Source organism: Crocuta crocuta, unplaced genomic scaffold (assembly GCF_008692635.1).
Source record: "Crocuta crocuta isolate KB4526 unplaced genomic scaffold, BGI_CrCroc_1.0 scaffold10, whole genome shotgun sequence".
Classification (NCBI taxonomy): domain Eukaryota; kingdom Metazoa; phylum Chordata; class Mammalia; order Carnivora; family Hyaenidae; genus Crocuta; species Crocuta crocuta.
This window is the reverse complement of record NW_027527551.1, coordinates 1,995,205-2,018,416: the sequence shown is the minus strand read 5'-3', so window position 1 is coordinate 2,018,416 and position 23,212 is coordinate 1,995,205. Positions and strand designations below refer to the sequence as shown.

At 39.6% G+C, this 23,212-nt stretch overlaps 1 protein-coding gene across 2 annotated transcripts in view; it reads left to right on the top strand.

The window, feature by feature from the left end:
* GCH1 (GTP cyclohydrolase 1) overlaps positions 1–3,609 on the top strand; it is a 44,538-nt gene extending 40,929 nt beyond the window's left edge. Inside the window, exons 4-6 of one of the 2 annotated variants that reach the window (XM_077769249.1) lie at positions 1,324–1,355; positions 2,288–2,372; positions 3,287–3,609. In XM_077769249.1, the coding sequence (XP_077625375.1) occupies positions 1,324–1,355; positions 2,288–2,372; positions 3,287–3,413 (244 nt within the window). In that variant the 3' untranslated portion in view covers positions 3,414–3,609. The remainder of the gene's footprint in view (positions 1–1,323; positions 1,356–2,287; positions 2,373–3,286) is intronic. The other variant, XM_077769255.1, reaches the window with a different exon arrangement.
* Positions 3,610–23,212: the final 19,603 nt, after the last annotated feature.

The window sequence follows — 23,212 nt, the reverse complement described above, 5'->3', positions numbered from 1 at the left end:
AAAGAAATGACTATGAGAAGGAAGGCGTTACTAATTTTTTATTTTATTTATTTTATTTTATTTTTCTAAGTTTATTTTTGAGAGAGAGGGAAAGAGCACGTGTGCAAGCTGGGGAGGGGGAGAGAGAGAGAGGAAGAAGGCGTCAGCATGGAGCATGACGCAGGGCTCCATCTCATGAACTATCAGATCATGACCTGGGCTGAAATCAAGACGGAGTCACTCAGACACCCTTCCATTACTAATTTTTAAATCAATGGCATTTCCTATTAATACAACAGAAAATAATCACCTGGAGAACTGTCAGAAGTAATAAATAGAAAAATTTGACCCAGAAGAAATGAGTCCTATTCAGGAGTTTGAATACCATCCTTCCTCAGGTTTTTGTTCAAAATTGAAAACATGTATTCCTTCAATGTTATAAATCTGCCAGATCCACGAAGAAGAACAAGGGTGGCTCCCATCTTCAGAATGAGTGGTAAACAGGGTGTCAACACCCATTACTGACTTTATTGACTGTAATGGGTATAAAGGAACAACTTTTCAGTTTTATCTGAGCAGCATAGTGGTGGGGAAGAAGAGCCATGAAATGCCTCACAGGTGAGGTGATCCTCAAATTGAGTCCAAACTCAGGACTAAAAGGTCGAATTTTAAGGGAAGATCCTTAACGTGAATTGTTATCTTCAAATGAGTGATTCACGTGGCCATCTTTACATTTCACAACTAGAGTGAAAGATGTTGAAAGTGGAAAACCCATCAGTCGACAGATTGTGTTATAAGCTAAGATCAGGAGGCTTTTATTTTGGGGAGTTAATTGTATTGAGTGCTTGTATAGATCTATCTTATAAAGAGATGTCTGAAGAGGTCTGTTCAGTTCTAATCTGATTATCCTAATAGGTTTAGTGGGTACAATAGTTGACAGTGGCCTGCTATTAATTAACAAATAGTCTTTTTATTTTTAACTTGAACTTTAAGCTGTGATTAAACAATATGATTAATTAGAACACTTGAGATTTGGCCTAAAATTGACAACTTGGGAGCTCTAAAATTACCTCTTATTGTGTTTTTCCTAAGTGAATGTTCATTTAATTTTCTCTTTGGGGACGTCAGGAAGTACCACTCTGTGTCATGCTTGGTGGTCTCCTCAAGAACCTCCGTCTTCTCATTTCCATGTAGTTTTTGTATCTTTTCTCCTCCTAGAAGATTCAGTCTCTTGTCCACACCCTACAATTGCTTCAATAAACTCCTTTTAGTCTTTTGAAGAAGCTGTACCAATTCCACTTCAAACTAATTTATGATTAACTAAAACAATTCTTTCTTTTCTAGGATTGTAGAAATCTATAGTAGACGATTACAAGGTAAACTTTTAAACTTTTATTTACAGAAAAACATTTTTTTCTTAAGGAAAAAGTATGTTTTGTTGTTCTTATTTCAAGTATAATACATATGACCTACCAAAATTAAAGCCTCACAGGAGTATAAGATAGAAAGGGAAGGTCTGCGGTGTTTCAAGCCTCCAGAAATAATCGTTGCTGTATTTGCACACTCCTTCATATTTTACGCATTTACCAATATTTTCAATTTATTTTTATTATATTTTTTAAATGGCCTCATATTGTATGTAATGGGCTTCACTTTTTACCCTCTATTTTTTTTTCACCTTACAAATCAAACTTTTTTCCCCATATGCATGTAACTATTTCATTCATTTTGCTCACTGTTTAGCATTCCATTGTAGGGCTGTGCTGGGGCTTGATTTAACCAATTCTTGCTCTAATAAAGGTTTGAAGATTTTGTCAGTTTTCAAATATATGCAGTGCTGCAGGGAACATTCTTAATGTGTTTTCAGAGATGAGTTGTTTATTCAGTACAGGAACTCCATTGCTTGGGTTAAACTGTTGGTTTTCAGCTCTACATACAATTCGGTAGCTGGACTGTAGCGCCTTTGTTAGTCCGGTTGCGAGTTATTTATTCATTTGCTTGGAGGTGCTTGTTATCAGTATTGTGTTGGTTTTACTGCACACCTAAGAGACAGCTGTCATTCTTATCCGTTTCCTCCAGTGGTACTGAGCCCCCTTCAGTACTTACTCTGCAGGTGAGGGAATTGAACAGCTGCCTCCTGTGGTCCAGGCAGCAGCCAAAGCAAACTGGGAAAACGCTGGTGTGCCTTGGCTCTGAAACCTCCCAGAAGTCTGGTTTTTAAGAATTCAAATATTCTAAAGACAACGAATACTCTAAAGACGGCTGTGTGTGTCAGACTCCTAAACTGAGCTTCTTGTCACACCCACAGTGCAAGAGCGTCTTACGAAACAAATCGCGGTAGCCATCACAGAAGCCTTGCGGCCCGCCGGAGTTGGGGTGGTAGTGGAAGCAACGTAAGTCCATGTTTGCCTTTAATAATGTCCTGTGGTGCGCAGAAATATTTAGTGCTGCTCTGTTTCCTGCGCTGGGTGGTGGTGCACAACTGACGCTGTCCCATTTTCGATCCCTGAGCCTGAAGCTTTTTTTTTTTTTTTTTTAAACCTCTTTCATTTACTGTGTTGCTGATGTAAGGAATTATGGTACAGGAGACAGGGTTTTGTTTGTTTTTGGTGAGGGTTATGGAGGTGTAGGGAGTCATCAGCGTAGTGATTCGTGCAGCCAGTAGCATGTTATGTCTTCTCTTGATTTCTTCTTTAGCTCTTTGTTGCTCTAAACAGACTCTTCCTAACATTTTGTCACAGATTTTAAAAAATGGAGCTCAGATGGTGTGCAAAGGGTGCCCGAAGACACTTATTTAAGTTAGAATGAATTATGGGAATTGCACACATCTTAACCATTCTTCTGGCATGGCATGGGCTCTGTGCTGTGCATGCTGTCTGGCCTCTTCGGTTGCTTAGTCTCACTGTGGTCACTGTTCTCTGGATCCTGCCTGGTGAGACCAGCCCACTTCAGTATTTCTCCCAACACCTAAGCTAGCATTGTGTGGTCTTGGTCCTAAAGATTGTTCAAGTGAAAATTCTGCATCTCATTTTATCCAGAAGTTGTTGTCTTTCTGAGGAACCCTTGTAGTATTTTCACAAGAAAGAAAATTCCGTTTTCTCCCCTGTCTGCTAGATGCACCAAAGACTCAACCACTGAGAAACTTAAATGAAAACTTAAGGTCAAATCTAAGAAGTGATATTGGATACGCCTGGTAGCTGTGAACTCAGTATAATCACGTTTAAACTTTTTGGCTTGCTTTTTACTTTGAAAACCAAACCAGCAACTGTCAATTTCTTTAAGCCACTTTTGTTGTCTTGTTTTGTAGACACATGTGTATGGTAATGCGAGGGGTACAGAAAATGAACAGCAAAACTGTGACCAGCACGATGTTGGGTGTGTTCCGGGAAGATCCAAAGACTCGGGAAGAGTTTCTAACTCTCATTAAGAGTTGAACTTCAGCGTATGTCCTGTGGTTTGCTGATTGTGCTGTTAGAAACATTGTTTGTCTGGTCTTAACTGTTTGTACATTCCGTTTTCAGTTGTTACAGATGTGGACTTTATCCCTTGTCACTAATTGTGTTTAATAATTATTTATAGCAAATCAAATAAAAATAATTAATAATGGGGTGAGCCCTCTACTTTCTTCTTGCCACCTGTTAGTGGTAACTGTCAAGGAAACTGCCAAATAGTGTAAGTTACATGCACAAAACCACTGCCATTTGGATAACCATTGGGTGCTGGAAAGGAAGAAAAACTCAAGTATTTTGTTCAAATACTACGGTAATTGGGTTCATAAGCATCGGAATGTTGGGAATGGGAGGAAACTATGGTCAATATACTGTTTTTTTCCCCTCCCCAAACAAAAATGGTGTAGTGCTTAAAATAATTCCTGTACAGTGAGCAGCATTGCTCTGCAAACACAAAGTCCAACAGGCTCCACTTGAATCACACTTATTAAACTGCCAGGGCACTTTGTTTTTACATATTTATTTTTTTAACTATTCAGTTGTAATGTTAGTCATCAAAGGAAGGTGGTGGAATATCTATGTTTTCGATTTTACTGTGAGCTAAAAAGGCACATTTCTACTTTCTATTCTTTTTTAAATTCAAGTACAAGGAATTTGTTTATAAGTGTATTCCCATGTCAACATACAAGGATTTAGACATTTAACTCTCTGTGCCTTGATGAGAATATCACACCACTTAGAGTGTAGATGCCTTTGCCATTTTTTAAAAAGCCATTATTTTATGAGACATCAGTACCAATACTGCAAATAACTAGTCCTCACAATTTTACCTTTAGAAGTCTCTTTCATGCTTACTTTGTGTATTCCTTGTAGATGTCTCAAAACTTTTTTTAAAAAACCTTATCAAGTATTTTTCTAAGTATTTCCAGAAACTTTTGAGAATGTCCATCATTTTCAGGTCTACGGAACCATAGCTTCTGTGAATATGAAAGATTGCAGAATGAACTAACTGTGGACTGCGTTGTGATATCCAGTGTTAATGAATGCCGCATTCTTGGTGCCTATGAAAATGGACTGTAATTTTCTGGAATTACTGGAAAATATAGGAAGCCCCCATACTGGCTCCTCTTGTGGTCCCTGTGGGTCTTGTCTTCAGTATAACTGTTCAAGCGGTATATGTCTTTTCTTCCAGGAAGCTGTTGCCTTATTAATGACTACCTGAAATTTCCTCCACTGGGGCAGTGTGGGCCATATTAAAACAACAAAGAAAAACCCAACTCCCCTGCAAAAACACAACAACAGTCATTCCATGGAAAAGTCTCTTATTTGGTTGACATCATGCTATTCAGATTTATTCCATTACCTTAAGAAGAACTAATTACAGTGCTTACTTTAACCTTGGTGGTCCTAACTCTGCCACTTTGATGTCATTTGACTTATGATGGGACAAGGTGGCAGAAGTGATGTTTATTTATTTATTTTTTAAAGTTTATTTATTTTTGAGAGAGAGAGAGAGGGAGTGCACATGCACAGAGGAGGGGCAGAAAGAGAGAGGCAGAGAGAAAATCTGTCAGTGCACAGAGCACAATGTGGGGCTTGATCTCACGAACCCATGAGATCATGACCTGAGCCAAAACCAAGAGTTGTTTGGTTAACTGACTGAGCCATCCAGACGCCCCCAGAAGTGCTGTTTAAAAAAAAATTCTTTCTACTTCTGTTTCCTATATTTTTCTATATTTGGAGTTTCTGAAATAGTGTTAATTCATTCTGAGCTCCTTTAAAAAAAATCTAATCTGATATAAACATTATCCTGCTCAACATTTAGACATTTAGAACTAGAATGAAACACTCAACTCATGTTTGGTATTTTAAAGTAAAAACAGATGTGACTTGGAGGACCAAAGAAATTATTAACTGTGAACTCATCTTTCTGAGATCAATTGTATTCCTTTTTAATGAGTCTCTAACATTCCCTACAGGTGTTCTCATAAAGGTCTAATGTATCTACAGGCTGTTGTCTTATTGGTAAATGCAAAGTAATAATCTTGTCTGTTTTACTCTAGTCTGCACTGCTTTAAAATTACCTTTTCATATCTGTGAATCCATTTTGGGGATTTTTAAGAATTTGATGCATTTGAGTACACTGTTCAATTGTCTGAATTTTATGTATGTATGCATCTGTTCCTGAAGTTGGTTCTATTGAAATTATTAAAGTGTTATAACATAGTTTCTTGTCAAAGTAGTTTCTTTTTGAACCACTTGTATAGATATCACAATAGATTATTTTAATTGTATATTCTTTTACCAAAGATACTCATCATAAGGGCTTCTCTCGGTGGGTCATCAAGCTATTAAAACATAAATGCCAGTGGCAGTAGAAATTAACCTGGGCTTCTCTGTCTTCTTTGGTATTTGGTTTGGCTATTACTGTCCTCACCCTCTGGCTGGTAAGGGAAGAGGAGGTCTGGGGTAAGAGTGAGGAATCTGAGTGGCCCTCACGTCCCCACTGTCCTTATTCTAAGTTTGGGAAACGTCAGCCTCCTGAGAACTGGCACTGTTTCTGTGTGGGAGGTGTTGGAGGAAGAGCAGGCCAGGGCAGGGAGCCGCGCAGTGCAGGGAGTGGAAGAGAGTGTCCGTCCTTCTTCTAGGGAAGAGCCTGCCTCGAACAACATTTCCAACTAAGCACAACGGTTTTGCTGCGTCTTTCCTGTCTGTGCCTGGTGCCCTTATCATTCCCTCCTTTGGGGTTGTCTTCTCCCCATTCTCTGCTCCACCTAGGCAGTGACCCCTGCCCTGCACTAATGTGTGCGTGCCAGGTGCTGGGGCTCTGGAGTGGCCTGCTGCTCCTTCAGGGACCCTGTGGACTGTTGGGCAGTGAATCTAGCCAGCCAATCTAGCAATGCTTATTGAAATACAACATTCCTAAAACCGTAACTCACAGCTGTCGGTAAAACAATGAAGTGCTCAACTAAGCCCAAGTTGCTGCCCCTGAGTTTTTTCACTTTTAAAAATTGGCTGAGTTCCTTGTTTTGTTGCTTAGTGGAAGAGACCAAAGGTTTTAGAGAATGCTGTCAACACAAAACACCTGGATTCACCCTGAAGGGACACCATTAGCAAGAGAAGAGGGAGTCTTAGTAGATGAGTCCTAAGGCAAAGTATAAATACCCAATAATTCAATACCGGCCCCCACCCCCACCCCAGAGGCACCTGCTTTATGTTTATTTTAGTCTTTACTATGGAAAAAACCATAACAGTAGACAGGACATAATTACATGACCTCCATGTATCCATCATCTAGCTTTAATAAGTCTCAACTCATGGCCATCTTGATTCCTCCATACCTCCCATCCCTGCTGGATTATTTCAAGGCAAATTCCAGATATTATCTCACCCATAAAATGTTTGATTATCTGAAAGGAGAGGAATCACATAAAAACTCCATTCATTATCACACACAAAAATTAATGCATTAACATCAAATATCCAGTCAGCATTCAATTTTCTCCTATTATCTCATAAATTTATTTATCACTTATTTGAATCAAGCTACAGATGAGTTCCACACATTGCAGTTGGTTGATCTGTTTTTTTTTTTATTGTGGTAAAAAACATAAAATTTACTATCCTAACCATTTTTATTGTACAGTTAGTAACTATATGTACATTGTTGTACACCAGATCTCTAGAACTTTTTCATTTTGTAAAACTGAAAATTTATATCCATTGAACTCTTTTCCCTCTCCCCTCAATCCCTGGTAATCACTATTCTGCTTCTGTTTCTGAGTTTGACTACTTTAGATTCTTCATACAAAGTAGAATCATGCAGTATTTGTCTTTTTATGACTGGCTTAATTTCACTTAGCATTATGTTCTCAAGACTCATCCATGCTATAGTATATGACAGGATTTTCTTCTTTGTAAAGGTTGAATAATATTCCATGGTATGTATATACTACATTTTTAGAATTCATTAATGTATTGATGGGCATTTAGATTGCTTCCACCTCTTGGCTATTGTGAATAATAATGCAATGAATATGAGTGTGCAAATATCTCCTCGAGACCCTGTTTTTAATTCTTTTGGGTATATACTCAGAAGTGGGATTATTGAATTTCTATATTCTCTCTACATGGTAATTCTTTAAAAAATTTTCAGGAACCTCCATTCTATTTTCCATATAATGTCTGTACCATTTTATATTCCCACCAACAGTGTACCAAGTATTCTAATTTCTCCACATTCTTACCAAAACTTGTTATTTTCCAGCTTTTTTTTGGATCATGGCCTTCCTAAGGGGCATGAAGTAATAGTTCATTGTGGTTTGGATTTGCATTTCCCTGATGATTAGTGATGTTGAGCATCTTTTCATAAGCATATTGGTTATTTGTATACCTTCTTTGGAGAAAAGTCTATTTAGGTCCTATGACCATTTTTTAAGTCAGGTGTTTTTTTTTATTTTTTTTTATTTTTTGTTGTTGTTAAGCATAGGAGCTCTTTATAACCCTTTATCAGATAAATAGTTTGTAAATAGTTTTTCCCATTTTATAGATTGCTTTTTTCACTCTTTGTTTCTTTTGATGCATAGAAATTTTTAAGTTTGATGTAGTTCCATTTGTCTGTTTTTGCTTTTGCTGACTATGCTTTTGGTGTCATACCCAAGAAAGCATTGCCCATTCCAGTGTTGTGAAGATTTCCCTCTATGCTTTCTTCTAGGAATTTTATAGTTTTAGTTTTACTTTAGACCTTTAATCCATTTTTAGTTAATTTTTGTGTATGGTGTAAAGCATGGGCCCAGCTTCTTTCTTTTACATGTAGATGCCTAGTTTTCCCAACACGATCTGTTAAAGAGATTCTCTTTCCCCGTTGTGTAGAGTTGGCTCCTTTGTAAAAAATCATTTGATCATATACATGCGGATTTATTTCTAGGCTGTCTATTCTGTTCTATTGGTCTATATGTCTTTATGCAAGAACTACACTTATTTTAATTATTGTAGCTTTGTGATATGTTTTGAAATGAGAAAGTGTGAAGCCTCCAGCTTTGTTTTCCTTTCTCAAAATGGTTTTGGCTATTTGGGGTCCTTTGAGATTCCATATGAATCTATTTCTACTAAAAAGGCCGTTGGGGTTTCATTGAATGTAGAGATTGCTTTTATGAATATTTAATAATGTTAAGTGTTATAATCCATGAACATGAGGTATTTTTCCATTTATTTATGTCTTTAATTTCTTTCCTTTAGTTTCATAGTTTTCACTGTTTAAGTCTTCCCCCATTTTGGTAAAGTTTATTCCTAAGTATCTTATTTTATTTTTTTAATAGACTTTATTAGACAGTTTTAGGTTCATAGTAAAACTGGAGAATACAGAGATTTCTCCTATACCTCTTGCCCACACTCATGTGGCCTCCCCCTCCCCCCATTATCATCCTCCTCCAACAGAGTGGTACATTCGTTACAAATGATCAACCTATATTGACACATCATAACCAAAATCCATAGTTTACATTAGGTTTCACTTTTGGTGTTGTACCTTCTATTGGTTTGGACAATATAATAATACAGCAAAATAGTGTGTATCTGCCATTTCACTGTCATACAGAGTAGTTGCACTGCAGTTGCACTGCCCTAAGTATCATCTGTGTTCCATCCATTCATCACCTAAATATTCTTTTTGATGCTATTGTAAATAGAATTTTCTTAATTTCTTCTTTGGATTGTTCATTGGTTGATATATATCTTAAGTCTGTTTAAAGTTGTAGATTCACCTCTTGCTCCCTGTTTTTAATACTATCCTTACAATTTATTTGGTCATTTGCTTTTGGAGAAGTCCCCCACGTATCCCATGAAATGTCAACTGCTGCTGTGGCTGTCTGTGGCTGTCCAAATGAAGCAAAACTTCAGCTAAGCAGAGGAAAAAGGTCTACTGATTTCTACAGCATTCCTCTATGCCCTTAAACTCCTATTCCCAAGGCAGCCCAGATCCTGAGGCAGGCTCACCCTTCAACTGGGACACAGCTCTTTTTAGTTTTGTAACCTAGAGTCACCCTCCCAGGTATGGAACAGGGTTCATTCCTTTTTTGGGGGGAGGGGGTTGTCTTTTCTGGAAAGGCTTCAGTTTTAAAATATCTACCACATGGTTTCCTTGGCTGCCAAGATTTTGGCTAAGGTGGAAGGGTATATTAAAGGACTGGAAATAGTGAATCCGCCAGGACTTGACATCACTTTGAGGGCCTATCCCTGGGGAATTCCAAGGTTTGGGTTGGATGCTAGGAGTGTTGGGTGCCTGACTGCTGTTACATCTGTATGTATTACTTACCTCTGAGTAAGGATACCAAACAGGTTCTGACTGACTGGGGTGGAGAAGGAAGTGACACACGAGGTCTTGTTTTTAAGCAGCTTCTTGTATTCTCTCCCTAACAGTGTAGTTATGACTTGCTTACAAATCCTGTTGGGATAACTCCCAGCACATGTATTACACAGCCCTAATACGCCCATCCGCTTTTCCTCTTATTTCTACATTCTCCTGTTTGGTTTGAGCAATGTGTCCACAACCCTGACCTTTTGAGAAATCCTTTAACTTCTGGAACTGACTGTGCTGCCCAGAGAGATGTGGTTTGGCTGTTGGTCAGTACAGAGAAGGCTGTGTTGAGGGGATTCCTGGGATGAAATGCCTGGGCATGAATGAAAACTTCCTCTGAGTCTGTCGCACTTCTGCTTTGTTGATTTTCTCTTCATTTTAGGATGAGTTTCTTCTCCCTCTTTTTTTCCCTGGATATTTTCTTTTCTGAAAATGTGGTGAGTGAATATACAAATGGGATTTTTTCTAATTTTTCTTTTTGTGGGGTTTCCCATTATATGTGTGATGATACCAATTTTTATGGTCATATCTTGTCTTAACTGGTAGATTTCTTTCTGGAGATTTTTTTCTTTGGAGGGTCATTTCACTTCTACAACCTAGGGATAAACTGAAAAGAGACAGAAATGTTAGTACATAAAAGAAAAATCAATTTAAAACAACTAGCAGGGACCACAGCATTATTTCCTATTGGTCATTTGGAAGGTAACTTTATTTTAATCAAGGACAACTAATCTCACATAGATTAGTTGAATTAGGAATTTCTCATTTCTCATTTCTGGGTTGAAATTTGATTCTCCAGAAAGCTGATTCCCCTGTGACCTAGGAGCATGAGAACTTGAAGTCCTTATTCAAATCTTGTTTGAACTTTTCTTGTTTAGCAGTTGTCAAAATCACCTCACAATGAAGGGGTAGGAGGAGAGTGACTTCTTATGTCAATCCATGAATATTTTGTTGACAGAATTTTCCACATAAACTTAATATTTGAAAAATAATTATAGGGGCAGCTGGGTGGCTCAGTCGGTTAAGCGTCCAACTTCGGCTCAGGTCATGATCTCACGGTTCGTGGGTTGTGCTGACAGCTCAGAGCCTGGAGCCTGTTTCAGATTCTGTGTCTCCCTCTCTCTCTGACCCTCCCCTGCTCATGCTGTCTCTCTCAGAAATAAATCAAACATTAAAAATCAGAAAACAAATAAAAAATAATTATAAAATAAAAAGGGTTTGTGCCTTTGAAGTATACACAGGGCAACAATGAATTCTCATGGCCTTTTCTTTTTTAAAAATTTTTTAAAAAATTTATTTCTGAGAGAGAGACAGAGTGAGCAGGGGAGGGTCAGAGAGAGAGGGAGATACAGAATGTGAAACAGGCTCCAGGCTTTGAGCTAGTTGTCAGCACAGAGCCTGGATGCAGGACTTAAACCCACGAACCATGAGATCATGACCNTAGAACACTGTTAAAAAAAAAAAAAAAAAAATTAAAATCAAAAAGAAACCCTGAGTTCTGAGAACTGATCATTCGTTCCCTGCATTTTAATTTTTGGGGGATGGAAGAGAAAGTTTCCATATTTAACATTGTGTGTGTTGTGCACATTTGTCTGTGTACCCAGCATTAAATCTGGAAAAGTTGTTACAAGGTGCTTTTCTTTTTAATGTTTGAGCGAAAGAGAGCGAGAGCACATGCGCACGGGGGCGGGGCAGAGAGAGGGAGGCAAAGGATCCGAAGCGGGCTCTGCGCTGACATCAGACAGCCCCATACAGGGCTCAAACTAAGAACCCGGGAGATCATGATCTGAGTAGCAGACGCTTAACCGACTGAACCACTCAGGTATGTCTACAAGGTACTTATTTAAAAATTTAATTTTTGTTAAATGTTCATTAATTTTTGAGAGAGAGAGAGACAGAGTGAGTGGGGGAGGGGCAGAGAAGGAGACAATCTGAAGCGGGCTCCAGGTTCTGAGCTGTCAGCACAGAACCTGATGCAGGGCTCCAACTCATGAACCGTGAGATCATGACCTGAGCTGAAGACAGATGCTCAACTGACTGAGCCACCCAGGCATCCCCTAGGTGCTCTTGTTAGAGTGGGGTATAGTAAACAGTCAATAGTACTTCCCACAGTATTATTTTCTTGAGTCTTCTTGACTAAAGAACATTTCTGTTTTATCAGTGAGCAAGTCTGGGCTCCAGGAAGATTAAATGACTTGCATCACTGCCACTGGATTAAAGAACAGAGGTTCTTATCTTGTTGTTCCACCTGTTGGTCTTTGTATTAACCATGATGGCCCAGGCCATTAGATTACATGTAACAGCTCATCACTGTAGCTGGTTAATCTTTTGCAGGTGACCCCATTGTTTTGAATTGGAATCTGATTTTTGAAAATGTAAACAATTGGCTTTGTCCTTTGAACTCGGAAGTGCAAAGATAGGGGTGTGAACTGGCGACCTATATTGTTTCACCTGGTCATACAGTCTTAAATGCTCACATGTTTAAAAATTGTTTTTTTATACTGGTAATACAAAATTCAAATAGCACAAAATGATATTAAGGAAAAGCTTACCTTACAGCCCGTGAGTAAGCCAGGCAACTGTTACTACCAGGGATAGTTCATGAAATGCTTTACAATTACTGCAAATTGAAAACCCTTCTTTCCTCCATGGAGGCTGTTTGTACTTCTAATGGTAAAATGTGTGGCTCTAAAGTGGTGAGTGGTTTCTGTAACTATCAGAAAGTAAGATCCATTAAGATTATTATTTGTAATGTTCTTCTTAGGTCAACATTGGATGCTTTCTCGGGAAAAGTTTTTGCAAAAATTTCTGCCAAAAAATATGTCTACTTTATAGAAATTTGACCACTTTAGCAAGGAAAAGTGCTTCTGAAGAGCTGAGTGTTTAAAGCAGAGGCTCTTAAAAATTTTTTTCCCACTCTTTACCATTTTTGAATACCTAAAGCATTTATTTCCATACAATTTAAAAACACCATGAAAAGTCTCTCTCTGTCCCCAACCACCCAGTTCCCCTCCCCCAAATCACTGTTTTTCACTATCTTCTTACATATAATTCCAAAAATATTTAAGGCATATGTAAGCAAGTTCATACACACAAAGAATTATTCCTATTTTATATATAATATATATTTTCTTATTTGAATCAGGGATTCTTTTTTAAAAATTTCTTTTCTTTTAAATTTACATCCAAGTTTGTTAGTATATATTACAACAATGATTTCAGGAGTAGATTCCTTAATGCCTCTTACCCATTTAGCCCATCCCCCCTCCCACAATCCCTCTAGCAACCCTGTTCTTCATATTTAAGAGTCTCTTACGTTTTGTCCCCATTCTATTTTTATATTATTTTTGCTTCCCTTCCCTTATGTTCATCTGTTTTGTGTCCTAAAGTCCTCATATGAGTGAAGTCATATGATATTTGTCTTTCTCTGACTAATTTTGCTTAGCATGATACCATCCGCGTAGTTGCAAATGGCAAGATTTCATTCTTTCTGATTGTCAAGTAATATTCCATTGTATATAAATACCACATCTTCTTTATCCATTCATCCATTGATGGACATTTGGGCTCTTTCCATACTTTGGCTATTGTTGATAGTGCTGCTGTAAACATTGGGGTGCGTGTGCCCTTCCAAACAGCATGGATAAATAGCCAGTAGTGCAATTGCTGGTTCGTAGGGTAGTTCTACTTCTAATTTCTTGAGGAACCTCCGTACTGTTTTGCAGAGTGGCTGCACCAGTTTGCATTCCCACGAGCAGTGCAAAAGAGATCCCCCTTCTCTGCACCCTCACCAACATCTGTTGTTGCCTGTGAATCAGGGATTCTTGACCACATGTGCCCATCAGAATCACCTGGGGAACTGTTAGATAATAGATGTGCCTCTACCCTATGAAGACTTATTTGGTATTTGTATTTTGAAAAAAAAATTTGCCCTTGGTTATTCTGGTGGACTCCTCTGGTTGAGAACCACTAGCCTAAGATAGATCTGTTCAGACCCATGGGAGGCATCAGGAAGTCCCTGGGCCCAAGTGCAGGTGATTTGGGCAGAAAAGCAGCTGCATGGATCATTCTCTGAGCTGTGAGCAATCGGTTCCACCATCCACAGTTAAGGGCATCTGCAACCACTCAGCTGATAAGTCTAAAGGTAAATTGCCCCTTAAAAGGGACTGTCTCCAGATTAATATAATTAGTACTGCAATTACGTATGTATAAATAACTTCTCTGGTCTGATTTTTCTAAATATATTTTACTTCCCTCCCCCCTGATTTTTTTAGTTGATCATCATAGAAAACTTAGAAAATATAATAAGGTCTGAAGAAAAAGACTAGTTACCCCATAATTACACAGTCTGGAGATAACTACTGTTAATATTTGTTTTATTTTGAATGTATAAAAATAATACATACACACTCCTGGAATATTTACAGCAAATTTGTCCAGACATCATTTCATTTCATCTGTATTTACTTCAATATGTAACACCAATGAATAAAGGGCAAGGAAGGACTTAAAACATACACACACATTACTACACCCAACAAAAATCTACAGTGATTACTTAATATCATACCCATTCTGCATTGACCTTTTCTCAGATTGTCTCGGATTTCTTTTAGTGTTCATTATTAACACCTTGATATATACTCTGCCAGCCTTTGCCTCCTCGTTATCCCCATGTAACTGTCTAATTCTTTGGATACTGTAGAGCACACATAGCCTTTCCCTCTCTGGTATCTTATACTGGTATATCTTACAGCTTCATTTAAATGGTTACATGACATTTTATGATAGAAATACCATCATGTATTGCTCAATTTTCTAACGAAGGACTTTTAGATTGTTTCCGGCCTTTTATTATTGTAAGTAATGTCATAATAAACATTTCTATTTCCCAAGAATAAGGTTCTAGATATGGATTTACTGGAACAAAAAGCCATTCCTCTTTCCCTCTTCCCCTCTCCTAAGTTAACAAAAATGGATGACCTCGCTTGAGCTAGTCATGATGCCTCCCAAACTCAGCAATGTGTAGTTATCCCTTGATATGTAACTTTCTTATAGCGAAATAGCACACAAATTAATTTCTTCTTTTACCTAAGGGCACCTTTGCACCTCATTTATCTTGGCAGATTGACATTTTTAAACAGAATATTTTCTTGAGATAGTTTAGGTCTACATGCTATTGTAAAAACATTACACAGAGATCCCTTATATACTTTGCAGTGGTTTCCCCCCAACGCTAGATTGAACAAAACTATCATACAATATCACAACCAGGGTACTGACATTGATACAATTCACTACTCTTATTCAGATTTCCCCAGCTTTTCTTGTACCTGTGTGTTTGTTTGTATTAAGTTTTAATAATAAATATTTGGTATTTGCCGCCACTGTCAAGATAACTAAACAGTTCTAACATCACAAGGATCCATTGTATTGTTTTATTATAATCTCACATCCCACCTCTTCACATAAAAAAAAACCTCTTGACATGGGGGAGAAGAAGGGGGGAAATGGTGGGGGAAAGGGAGAGAGGCAAACCATGAGAGACTCTTGAATGCTGAGAAACAAACTGAGGACTGATGGATGTAGGGGGGAGGGGGGAGATGGGCATGGAGGAGGGCACTTGGGGGGATGAGCACTGGGTGTTATATGGAAACCAATTTGACAAACTATTTGTAAAAAAAAAAAATAATAAAACACTAGGACATTGTAAAGAAAGACATTGGATTATGTATGGCCTTACTGAGACTAATGAAGAGATGAGAATGGTTGTGATTAGTATATCAATTGTTTGTAAATGTAAGAGTGTGTTTTGAGGTTATCTGAAAACTTATCAGGAGAAAATTTACACACATGCGCGCACACACACAATATTTGATAAATATTCCAGATTGCTTCCAGACAAAGTATTACCAACATTGAGTATCACTTTTAAAATGTAATATGTCACTAAGTGGACAATATTTTCATTGTTCTACCTCTGTGTTAAAGTCTTAATGCATTTATTATCAAATTGGGTCTCAAAGAGTATTGCCAATATTCTCCTAGAGGATAGGGGGCAGACGTTTCTTTAATTTCTCTGGGGGTCCAATTCTTCAAAACGTTATTTTCAGCAAAAATCAAATCACTGAACTGCCAAACGCAATAAGCATTTAGACTTCTATCTTTAACAAAGCTGTACTAATTACTCTGCTCTTGTGGTTGAGGCAGTCCTATTTTGCTTAATGTGGTTTTCTGTCTAAAGACAGACGGGAAGACTTTTGCTAAAATTATTTCTAAAAGGGATTTGATCTAAATCAAAGAATACTTACCTTTTCTAAGTACAGTTGAGTGAAAAATAATTTTATTTTCTTTGAGAGGGGATCATCTCCAAGAGGAGGGGCCCTCTCAGTTTCTCTCTGAGAAATGATCATATTCTTTCTCCTTGTTCCTGGTCAGGGTACTCCAAATTATCATGGCTTCATATCTCCTTTTGTGGGGTCAGAATTACTGGTCACAGTGGATCAGTGTGGAGTTACCTTTATTATAACCCACTGTGGTTGCAAAAGAGCATTGCTGAACTTGGAATTGAGGAGATTATAAACAACACTACATGCATGAACTTGGAATTGAGGGGATATAGAGAATAGTGGTGGGAGGTGGATGATAAACAGGTGACATTAGAAGGGACTGTCCCCAGGCAAATATAACATGGGGGTGTGCTGGGGTTAGAAATGCAACTTATGATAAATCATTCCCTAATTGGCCTAGAAAAGTGAGTATACATGATGCATAGAAGAAGCAATTTAACTCTAACCGTGCACAATTTAGGTCTAGAAATCATATGGAGTATAAGCAAAAAAGATCAAATTCTGAAAGACCCTCTATATGTTTGCCATTGAAAACAACAATAAATATATATATCTTTTACCCCAACAATTCTACTTCTGAGAATTTATCCTTTACATGTATTTGTGTATGTGTTAAAGTGACATTTATGTACAAGGTTTATTCATTGCAGCATTGTTTGTAACAAGAAAGCTCTTGTTTCTAAGTCAGCTCTCAACCCAAAGTATGTGAAATGATCGTTTGAGGTTTGGGTTGTGATTTTTAGAGTCCTTCCACCTGGAGGTAGATCAGATTTTGGATCCCTGTCCACTTTAATGTCTTGGACTCATACTGAATAAAGTTCTGGGATTGGGCAGGTAACTATGGTGGTTTTTGTTGAGAACATTTAAAGGCGTTCGTTAACGTGGCATTCTAAGAAAATAGCACGCGGACCAGGAGCCCTGGCCTTGATTTACTTTCAGGTTTAGAGGCTGGAATGGGGAGGTCTGGGGGCACTGGTTCTTCGATTAACATGTTCCTGTAAGCAGATGAAGTGAGTGATGCTGACCTGGCCTCCTCACTCTTTTCTTCTTACTCTTTTCCTTTAGGATTGAAAGCAAAAGGCCCAAACTCTTTCTTATGTAAAAGCCACATGAGGTATTGTCAGATGGAAGGGGAGTGCAGACCTGAGTGCCTGTAATTCTGAACAGACTATTTTTCAAGCAACATCTGGGTTTCATAATCTGTTTTATAGATATGTAATTGCTCTGATAATTTGCAGTGTACTGAGTTTGGGGAAGATCACTATTGGAGATCTAGAATTTCTGACAGTATTGGGACACAGAGTTCCCCCTCTTAGCTCTTAAAGACATGGACCAAAACAAAAAGATGGATGTGAGAAATATAACCATGGAATGCTACTTGTCTCTGTGGTGAGAAATATTTACACAGTTATAAAGGAAACACTGATTACTGAGTTAAGTAAAAGTTGTGAGATAACCTCTATCTTTGTTTGTGATGACACAGTTTCGATAACATCTAACTTGAATAATCAAGAAAGAGCAATGAAGCACACTTTGTAGTTAAGTGACTATAAGGAGACACAGCTGAATCACTTTTAAGAAATTGTAAGTGCGAGGTGGGATGGGCTCCTGCTTAAATTGTAAACCTGTCGCTTTTTGACTTTTTAAAAAATCGTGTGCTTGTACTTGTTTTGTTCAAAGTTAAAAGTATATATATCTTTATCTACATATATGGAGCCAAGAGAAAAAGGGTAAGTGTAGGGTCTGTAACGACTATTTAAAATAATCTTGAATGTTACAGTTGAAGTAATGTGATGGGGGAAAAAGGATAAAAGTGAAGTATGTGCATTCTTGGATGAAATAAAGAAATCATTGCTTTCCTCTGAATTTATTTGGCCTGAATTTTGCATCTTTCTTTCTCTGTAATTCACAGTCCTTTTGGTATGCCAGATCAGGGGTTGGAAAACTTTTTCTGCAAAGTGACTTGGCAGACCGTGGTGGTTTCTGTTGCAACTGCTCGACTTTGCCATTGTAGTGGGAGAGCTGCCATAAGGCAATATGTAAATGAATAGGTATGGCTATGTTCCAATTTATTTTTTTATTTCTAGAGAGAAAGAGGAAGAAAGCGTGCGTGCAAGCGGTGGGGGGAGGGACAGAAGGAAAAGGAGAGAGAGAATCTCCAGCAAACTCCCCACTCAGGACTCGATCTTAAGACCATGAGATCATGACCTGAGCTGAAATTGAAAGTTAGATGCTTAACCAACTGAGCCATCCAGGAGCCCTGGCTATGTTTCAATTTAACTATATGGACACTGAAAATTGAATCTCATATAATTTTTATGTGTCACAAAATATTCTTTTTTTTTTTCAAGCATTAAAAAGTATAAAAACCAGGGGCACCTGGGTGGCTCAGTCAGTTGAGCATCCAACTTCAGCTCAGGTTATGATCTTGGTGTTCATGGGTTTGAACCTGTGTCAGCACAGAGCCTGGAGCCTGCTTCAGATTCTGTGTCTCCCTCTCTCTCTGCACCTCCCTTTGCTTGTGCTCTTTATTCTCTCTCAAAAATAAATGAATATTAAAAATTTTTTTTTAATATAAAAAGCATTTGTATCTTGTAGACCTTACAAAAGCAGGTGTGGGCAGGATTTGGCTAGGAGACTAGAATTTGCAGACCCTGATTCTAGATCTAACACCTTTGTGTGATTCTCTCCCACGAATACTAAGGAGCTGCAGCCATATGGGCTGCAAAGAGGAATTTAAACTGAAGTAGGTGAGCGTTGGTTTCCCAGCATTTACAACTATGGAAATGATCTCATAGAAGGCTTTAAAATCCTCTTGGCCCCCTTTGCTCCTCTCCCTCTTCTCATTTATTTTTACTGTTTATAGAAACACCCCTGTGAATGAAGCTACATTTCAGTGAGTGCTTCATTGTTGGAAATTTCACTACCAGAGAGAGAAATAATATGGGAGGCCATGGTGTAGAGGCTTGGGTTCTTTGTTCCAGGGGAGCTGGATTGGGACACCCTGTCCCCAGCAGCTTCTGAAAGGTTGGGTATCAAGGGGGCTTCATGGATATCAGGCCCTATCTCCACTCCTGGGTAACCAGACCAGGTAGTTCCTGGGAGCGAGGTCCTGCCTGCCCTGAGAAGGCTGCCCTGGAGATAGCACCACAGCCCTTTCCTTGTCACCAGTAGTTACTATTGGTGGGGAGGACCCAGATCTTCTCATACATGACTTTGTTCCCTTTGGTTTAACCGTGTTGTGTATTGGAATATAAAGATGAGTAAGACTGCCCTGTCCTTTTTTTTTTTTTTAATGTTTTATTTATTTTTAGGAGAGAGAGAGAGAGAGACAGCGTGAGCAGGGGAGGGTCAGAGAGAGAGGGAGTCACAGGCTGAAACAGGCTCCAGGCTCTGAGCTGGCAGTCAGCACAGAGCCTGACGCAGGGCTCGAACCCACGAACCGCGAGATCATGACCCAAGCGAAAGTCGGACGCTTAACCGACTAAGCCACCCAGGCGCCCCTGCCCTGTCCTTAAGTCTACTGAGGGATACATGTAGAGAAATCGGTGAAACACTTGGATAAAGAATGCTAATATATGTAGAGCCCACAATGGACAGGGCAGTAATGGAGAAAGAAGGTCAAAGAGGTAGACAGGGGCTAAGCCGCAGAAGGCCCTGCCTATATGCCTTGCCCAGGGCCTGATCCTGAAGCTCTGGAAAGCTAGCGGAAGGGTTTCAAGCAGAGAAGTGTGGTTTGTAATCAGAGTTGGAGGATGGACAGCTCAGGGGGCCACTGCATTAATTCAGGGGGGATAATGAAGTCCAAGCTAGATCAGTGGCAGTGGAGGCTGAAAAGAGCAGACAACTAGAGAATTTAAGAGATAGAGCCTGAACAGCTTGTCTGCAAATGTGGGATAGTCCCCAGTTTGGGGGCTTGGGTGTCTGGGAATTATAGCAGCACTGATCACTGAGGTTATGATAATAAGAGAAATGGGCATTTGGGGGTATTCAGGGTGGGGGAAGGGTGGGCAGGAGAGCCTTCAGTTAGACATTATCATTAAGGTCCATGTGGGACACCCAAGTGCAGGTGTCTAGAAAGGAAAGTTTAAGAGTGAGGTCTTAAATCTATAGATTTTTCTTTGAGGACGGCCATAAAAGGAAAGTGAGATAAAGGGGGGCATGTCTACTGTGGTTGAGGAGCTGAGGGAACTACTTTCTCAGGTGTGGAGTCTTGATCGAGTCCCTATGTTAAAGAAAAGAATCAGTCTCTCAGGAGAGGTTGCAGGTTAGAGGTATGAAGGTGATTGTTGATGGGGCAGGGAAGGAGAAGAGAAGAAAGAAGAGGGGACTAGAGCTTATTTTAGGGATGCCTTGTCGGCAAGATATAGGAAAAAGGATAGAAAGAATGCAGACAAGACCAATGATGTGTGGGTGTGGAGAGGGGACCAAGGATGTGCATCCTTGAGTGAGATGACTTCCCGTCTGAGATCTGTGTTTAAATACTGTGGCGGGAGTAGGATAAAGGCACGGGTAGGGCTTGGGATACATGAAACAAGATCAGTGAGTCGTTGACAAATGCTGAAGCTGGGTAATGAATGGAAGTTCACTATATGATTCTGAATACTTTTGTAAAATTTCCAAGATTAAATTAAAAAGGGCCCTATACTTACTTGAAGATAGCAGCTGAGTCTGACCTGCATACTCCTACCTGAGACCGTTAACGCAACTGCTTCCTACTCCAGCATCCCAAACAGTAGAGGCTTTCTAGCTGCCTTGTTTCTTTACCCAGCCCCTCTGGGGAAGGAGCCCTGGGCAAGTCCCTACTACAGCTGGATGGTAGTTTCTACAGCAAGGAGTCAGTGGCCAGACTAGTCAATTTGGAAAAAAAAAACACCCCACATAACCTTGAATGCAGAACCCCCAAGTAATCCTGGGTCAATAGCATCAAAACCTGCAATAAAAAGTGAGTTGGCCTATGTATCCTCCAATCCCCCTGGATTGTGTGGTCCCGAAGTTCTGTGGGCCGAGGGGTCTTTGCATTTGAACTCATGGTGGAACAATAATTGGGGAAAGAATGATCACTTTGTGCTTTGTTCAGGTGTCCCATTCCCAGCCCCAGGAGCTGAGCATCACTTTGAGAGGCTTTCATCTTACGTGGTTATGGTACCCAGAATAAAAACTTTACGCCTTTTTTCTTGAGATGGTGCTTTTAAAGGTTTTGGCATATAATGAATGTTCAGTAAATGCTTGGTCATCATCATCATCATGCATAGAATAGAACTTTAAAATATCATAATGTTTTAGGAGATGATAAGATCTCAAAGTTCATTCCCTTCAAGTCACTCATTTTGTAGATAAAGACACTAGGGGAGCTCAAGTGACTTGTCCCAGGTCATACAGCTGTTAGTGGCAGGGTAGATGACAAACCTTTCTTAAACATCCCAGAGTGAGGATCTAAATCTTCTTGTAACCCTTTCAAAGCCTGAGCCAAGTGGAGGGTAATGTGGTAAAAGAAATACTGTCCAGGAGCCAAAGGCAACCCCAAAGTAGCTGAAGTCCATTGCTTAGCCTTTTGCAAAACTGTCAAGAGGATCCCATTCCATTAACTACAGAAAAAAATGATAAAACTTCTTGTCTTCATCTATGACATCTGTCATGCCTACAGCGGCCCCAGAACACCCCCTCCGTAATCAGTCTCTTTCCAAACACTGGTCTCCCCACCCCCATCCCCATTCCTCCAAAAGAAAGGATCCTCCCCCCTTAGGGAGGGGGGAGGGACAAGGGAAGTCACCCGACAATTGCAGGCTTGATTTTGGCAGGCTGGCAGAGAAGGCAAGGCTGTGGACAACCCCCATGATATTATCCTCAAAGAGTAGCTGGGGGTGACAGGGTAATGATGACATGTGGGACATGTATGCCCAAAGTGGGACCTTTTTAACACACATTCAAGGATATACATTGAATTGAGAGTTCTGAGATAACAATGAAAATATATGGAGAGAACGAGACTATGGGAAACAGAGAAAGTGGTGAAATAGAGATGCCTTTTTCATGTGCCAAGTCATTCAGCAAATGAGGAGAGATTACATCTTCCCCCCACGTGGCTTAGACCTGGGTCACGTCTCTGTACAGCCTTCTAGATCCTCTCACAACAGCCTTAGTGTAAGAACTGCCAGAGATGAAGCTCTTCTCTCCCATGCATGTGTATGTCTTGGAATCTTGGCTATGCTTCTTTCCCAAGTAAGCTTCAGATTTGGGGAGGGTAACCTTGGCATCCTGGCTTACTCTCTTTGTTGAGCTGGGATGTTTGGTGGCCAAGGAAGGATGCATATCCATGTCATCACCTGTGGCTAATTGGGGTGTGCCCTTCCCTAGTGGGAGGTGCATCTGGGTCTTGTGGAGGGCTGACTATGCCATGCTGGGTGCAGGAGAGCCACACGCTCCATGGTCGAAACTGCGCCAATCATTGCAGCTCTGTCCAGACTTTCCAGAGGATCTGGATTGAGAGGGAACCACAGGCCTATATTACTCTCTATTTATGTGAATGAAATGTTAAGGACCAAATCATATCTACCTTCCTAGAATATGAGCTTTCAAATAAAAACAGACATAAAAATAAGGCCAACAAATTCTGTAGATAAACGGGCAAAGCACTTTTATCCAGTCTTATAATTAATTAAAATGCATCACCCTCACACAAAACCTGCCATGTCTCATCAAGACTAATTACAGAATTCATCACTGCCATAAGTGAGTTGTTCTTCCATCCAGTGCAAGATGCTCACAATCACAATTTACTATTCCACATAGCAGGTGGGCGAGAGCAACGACTGTCTCTTTGAGTTTCCAGCCAGTAATCAATCTGGCATCTTACTGAGCTCATGTTGTTAAGGAGTGGCCATGGTGGAGGTGAGTTGACAACAGCTAGTGGGGAGGCCTCCTGTCCCCCAGAGACAGGGCATACAGAGTAAAGAGAACATGAGACTGAGTCATGTGCAGCCATCAGAGAATGGAGCTATCTGTCATAAGGGCCTGTTGTATGTTCGTTTCTTCATTCAACAAAAATTTAAGTTATGAATTTCGGGTATGTGCCAGGC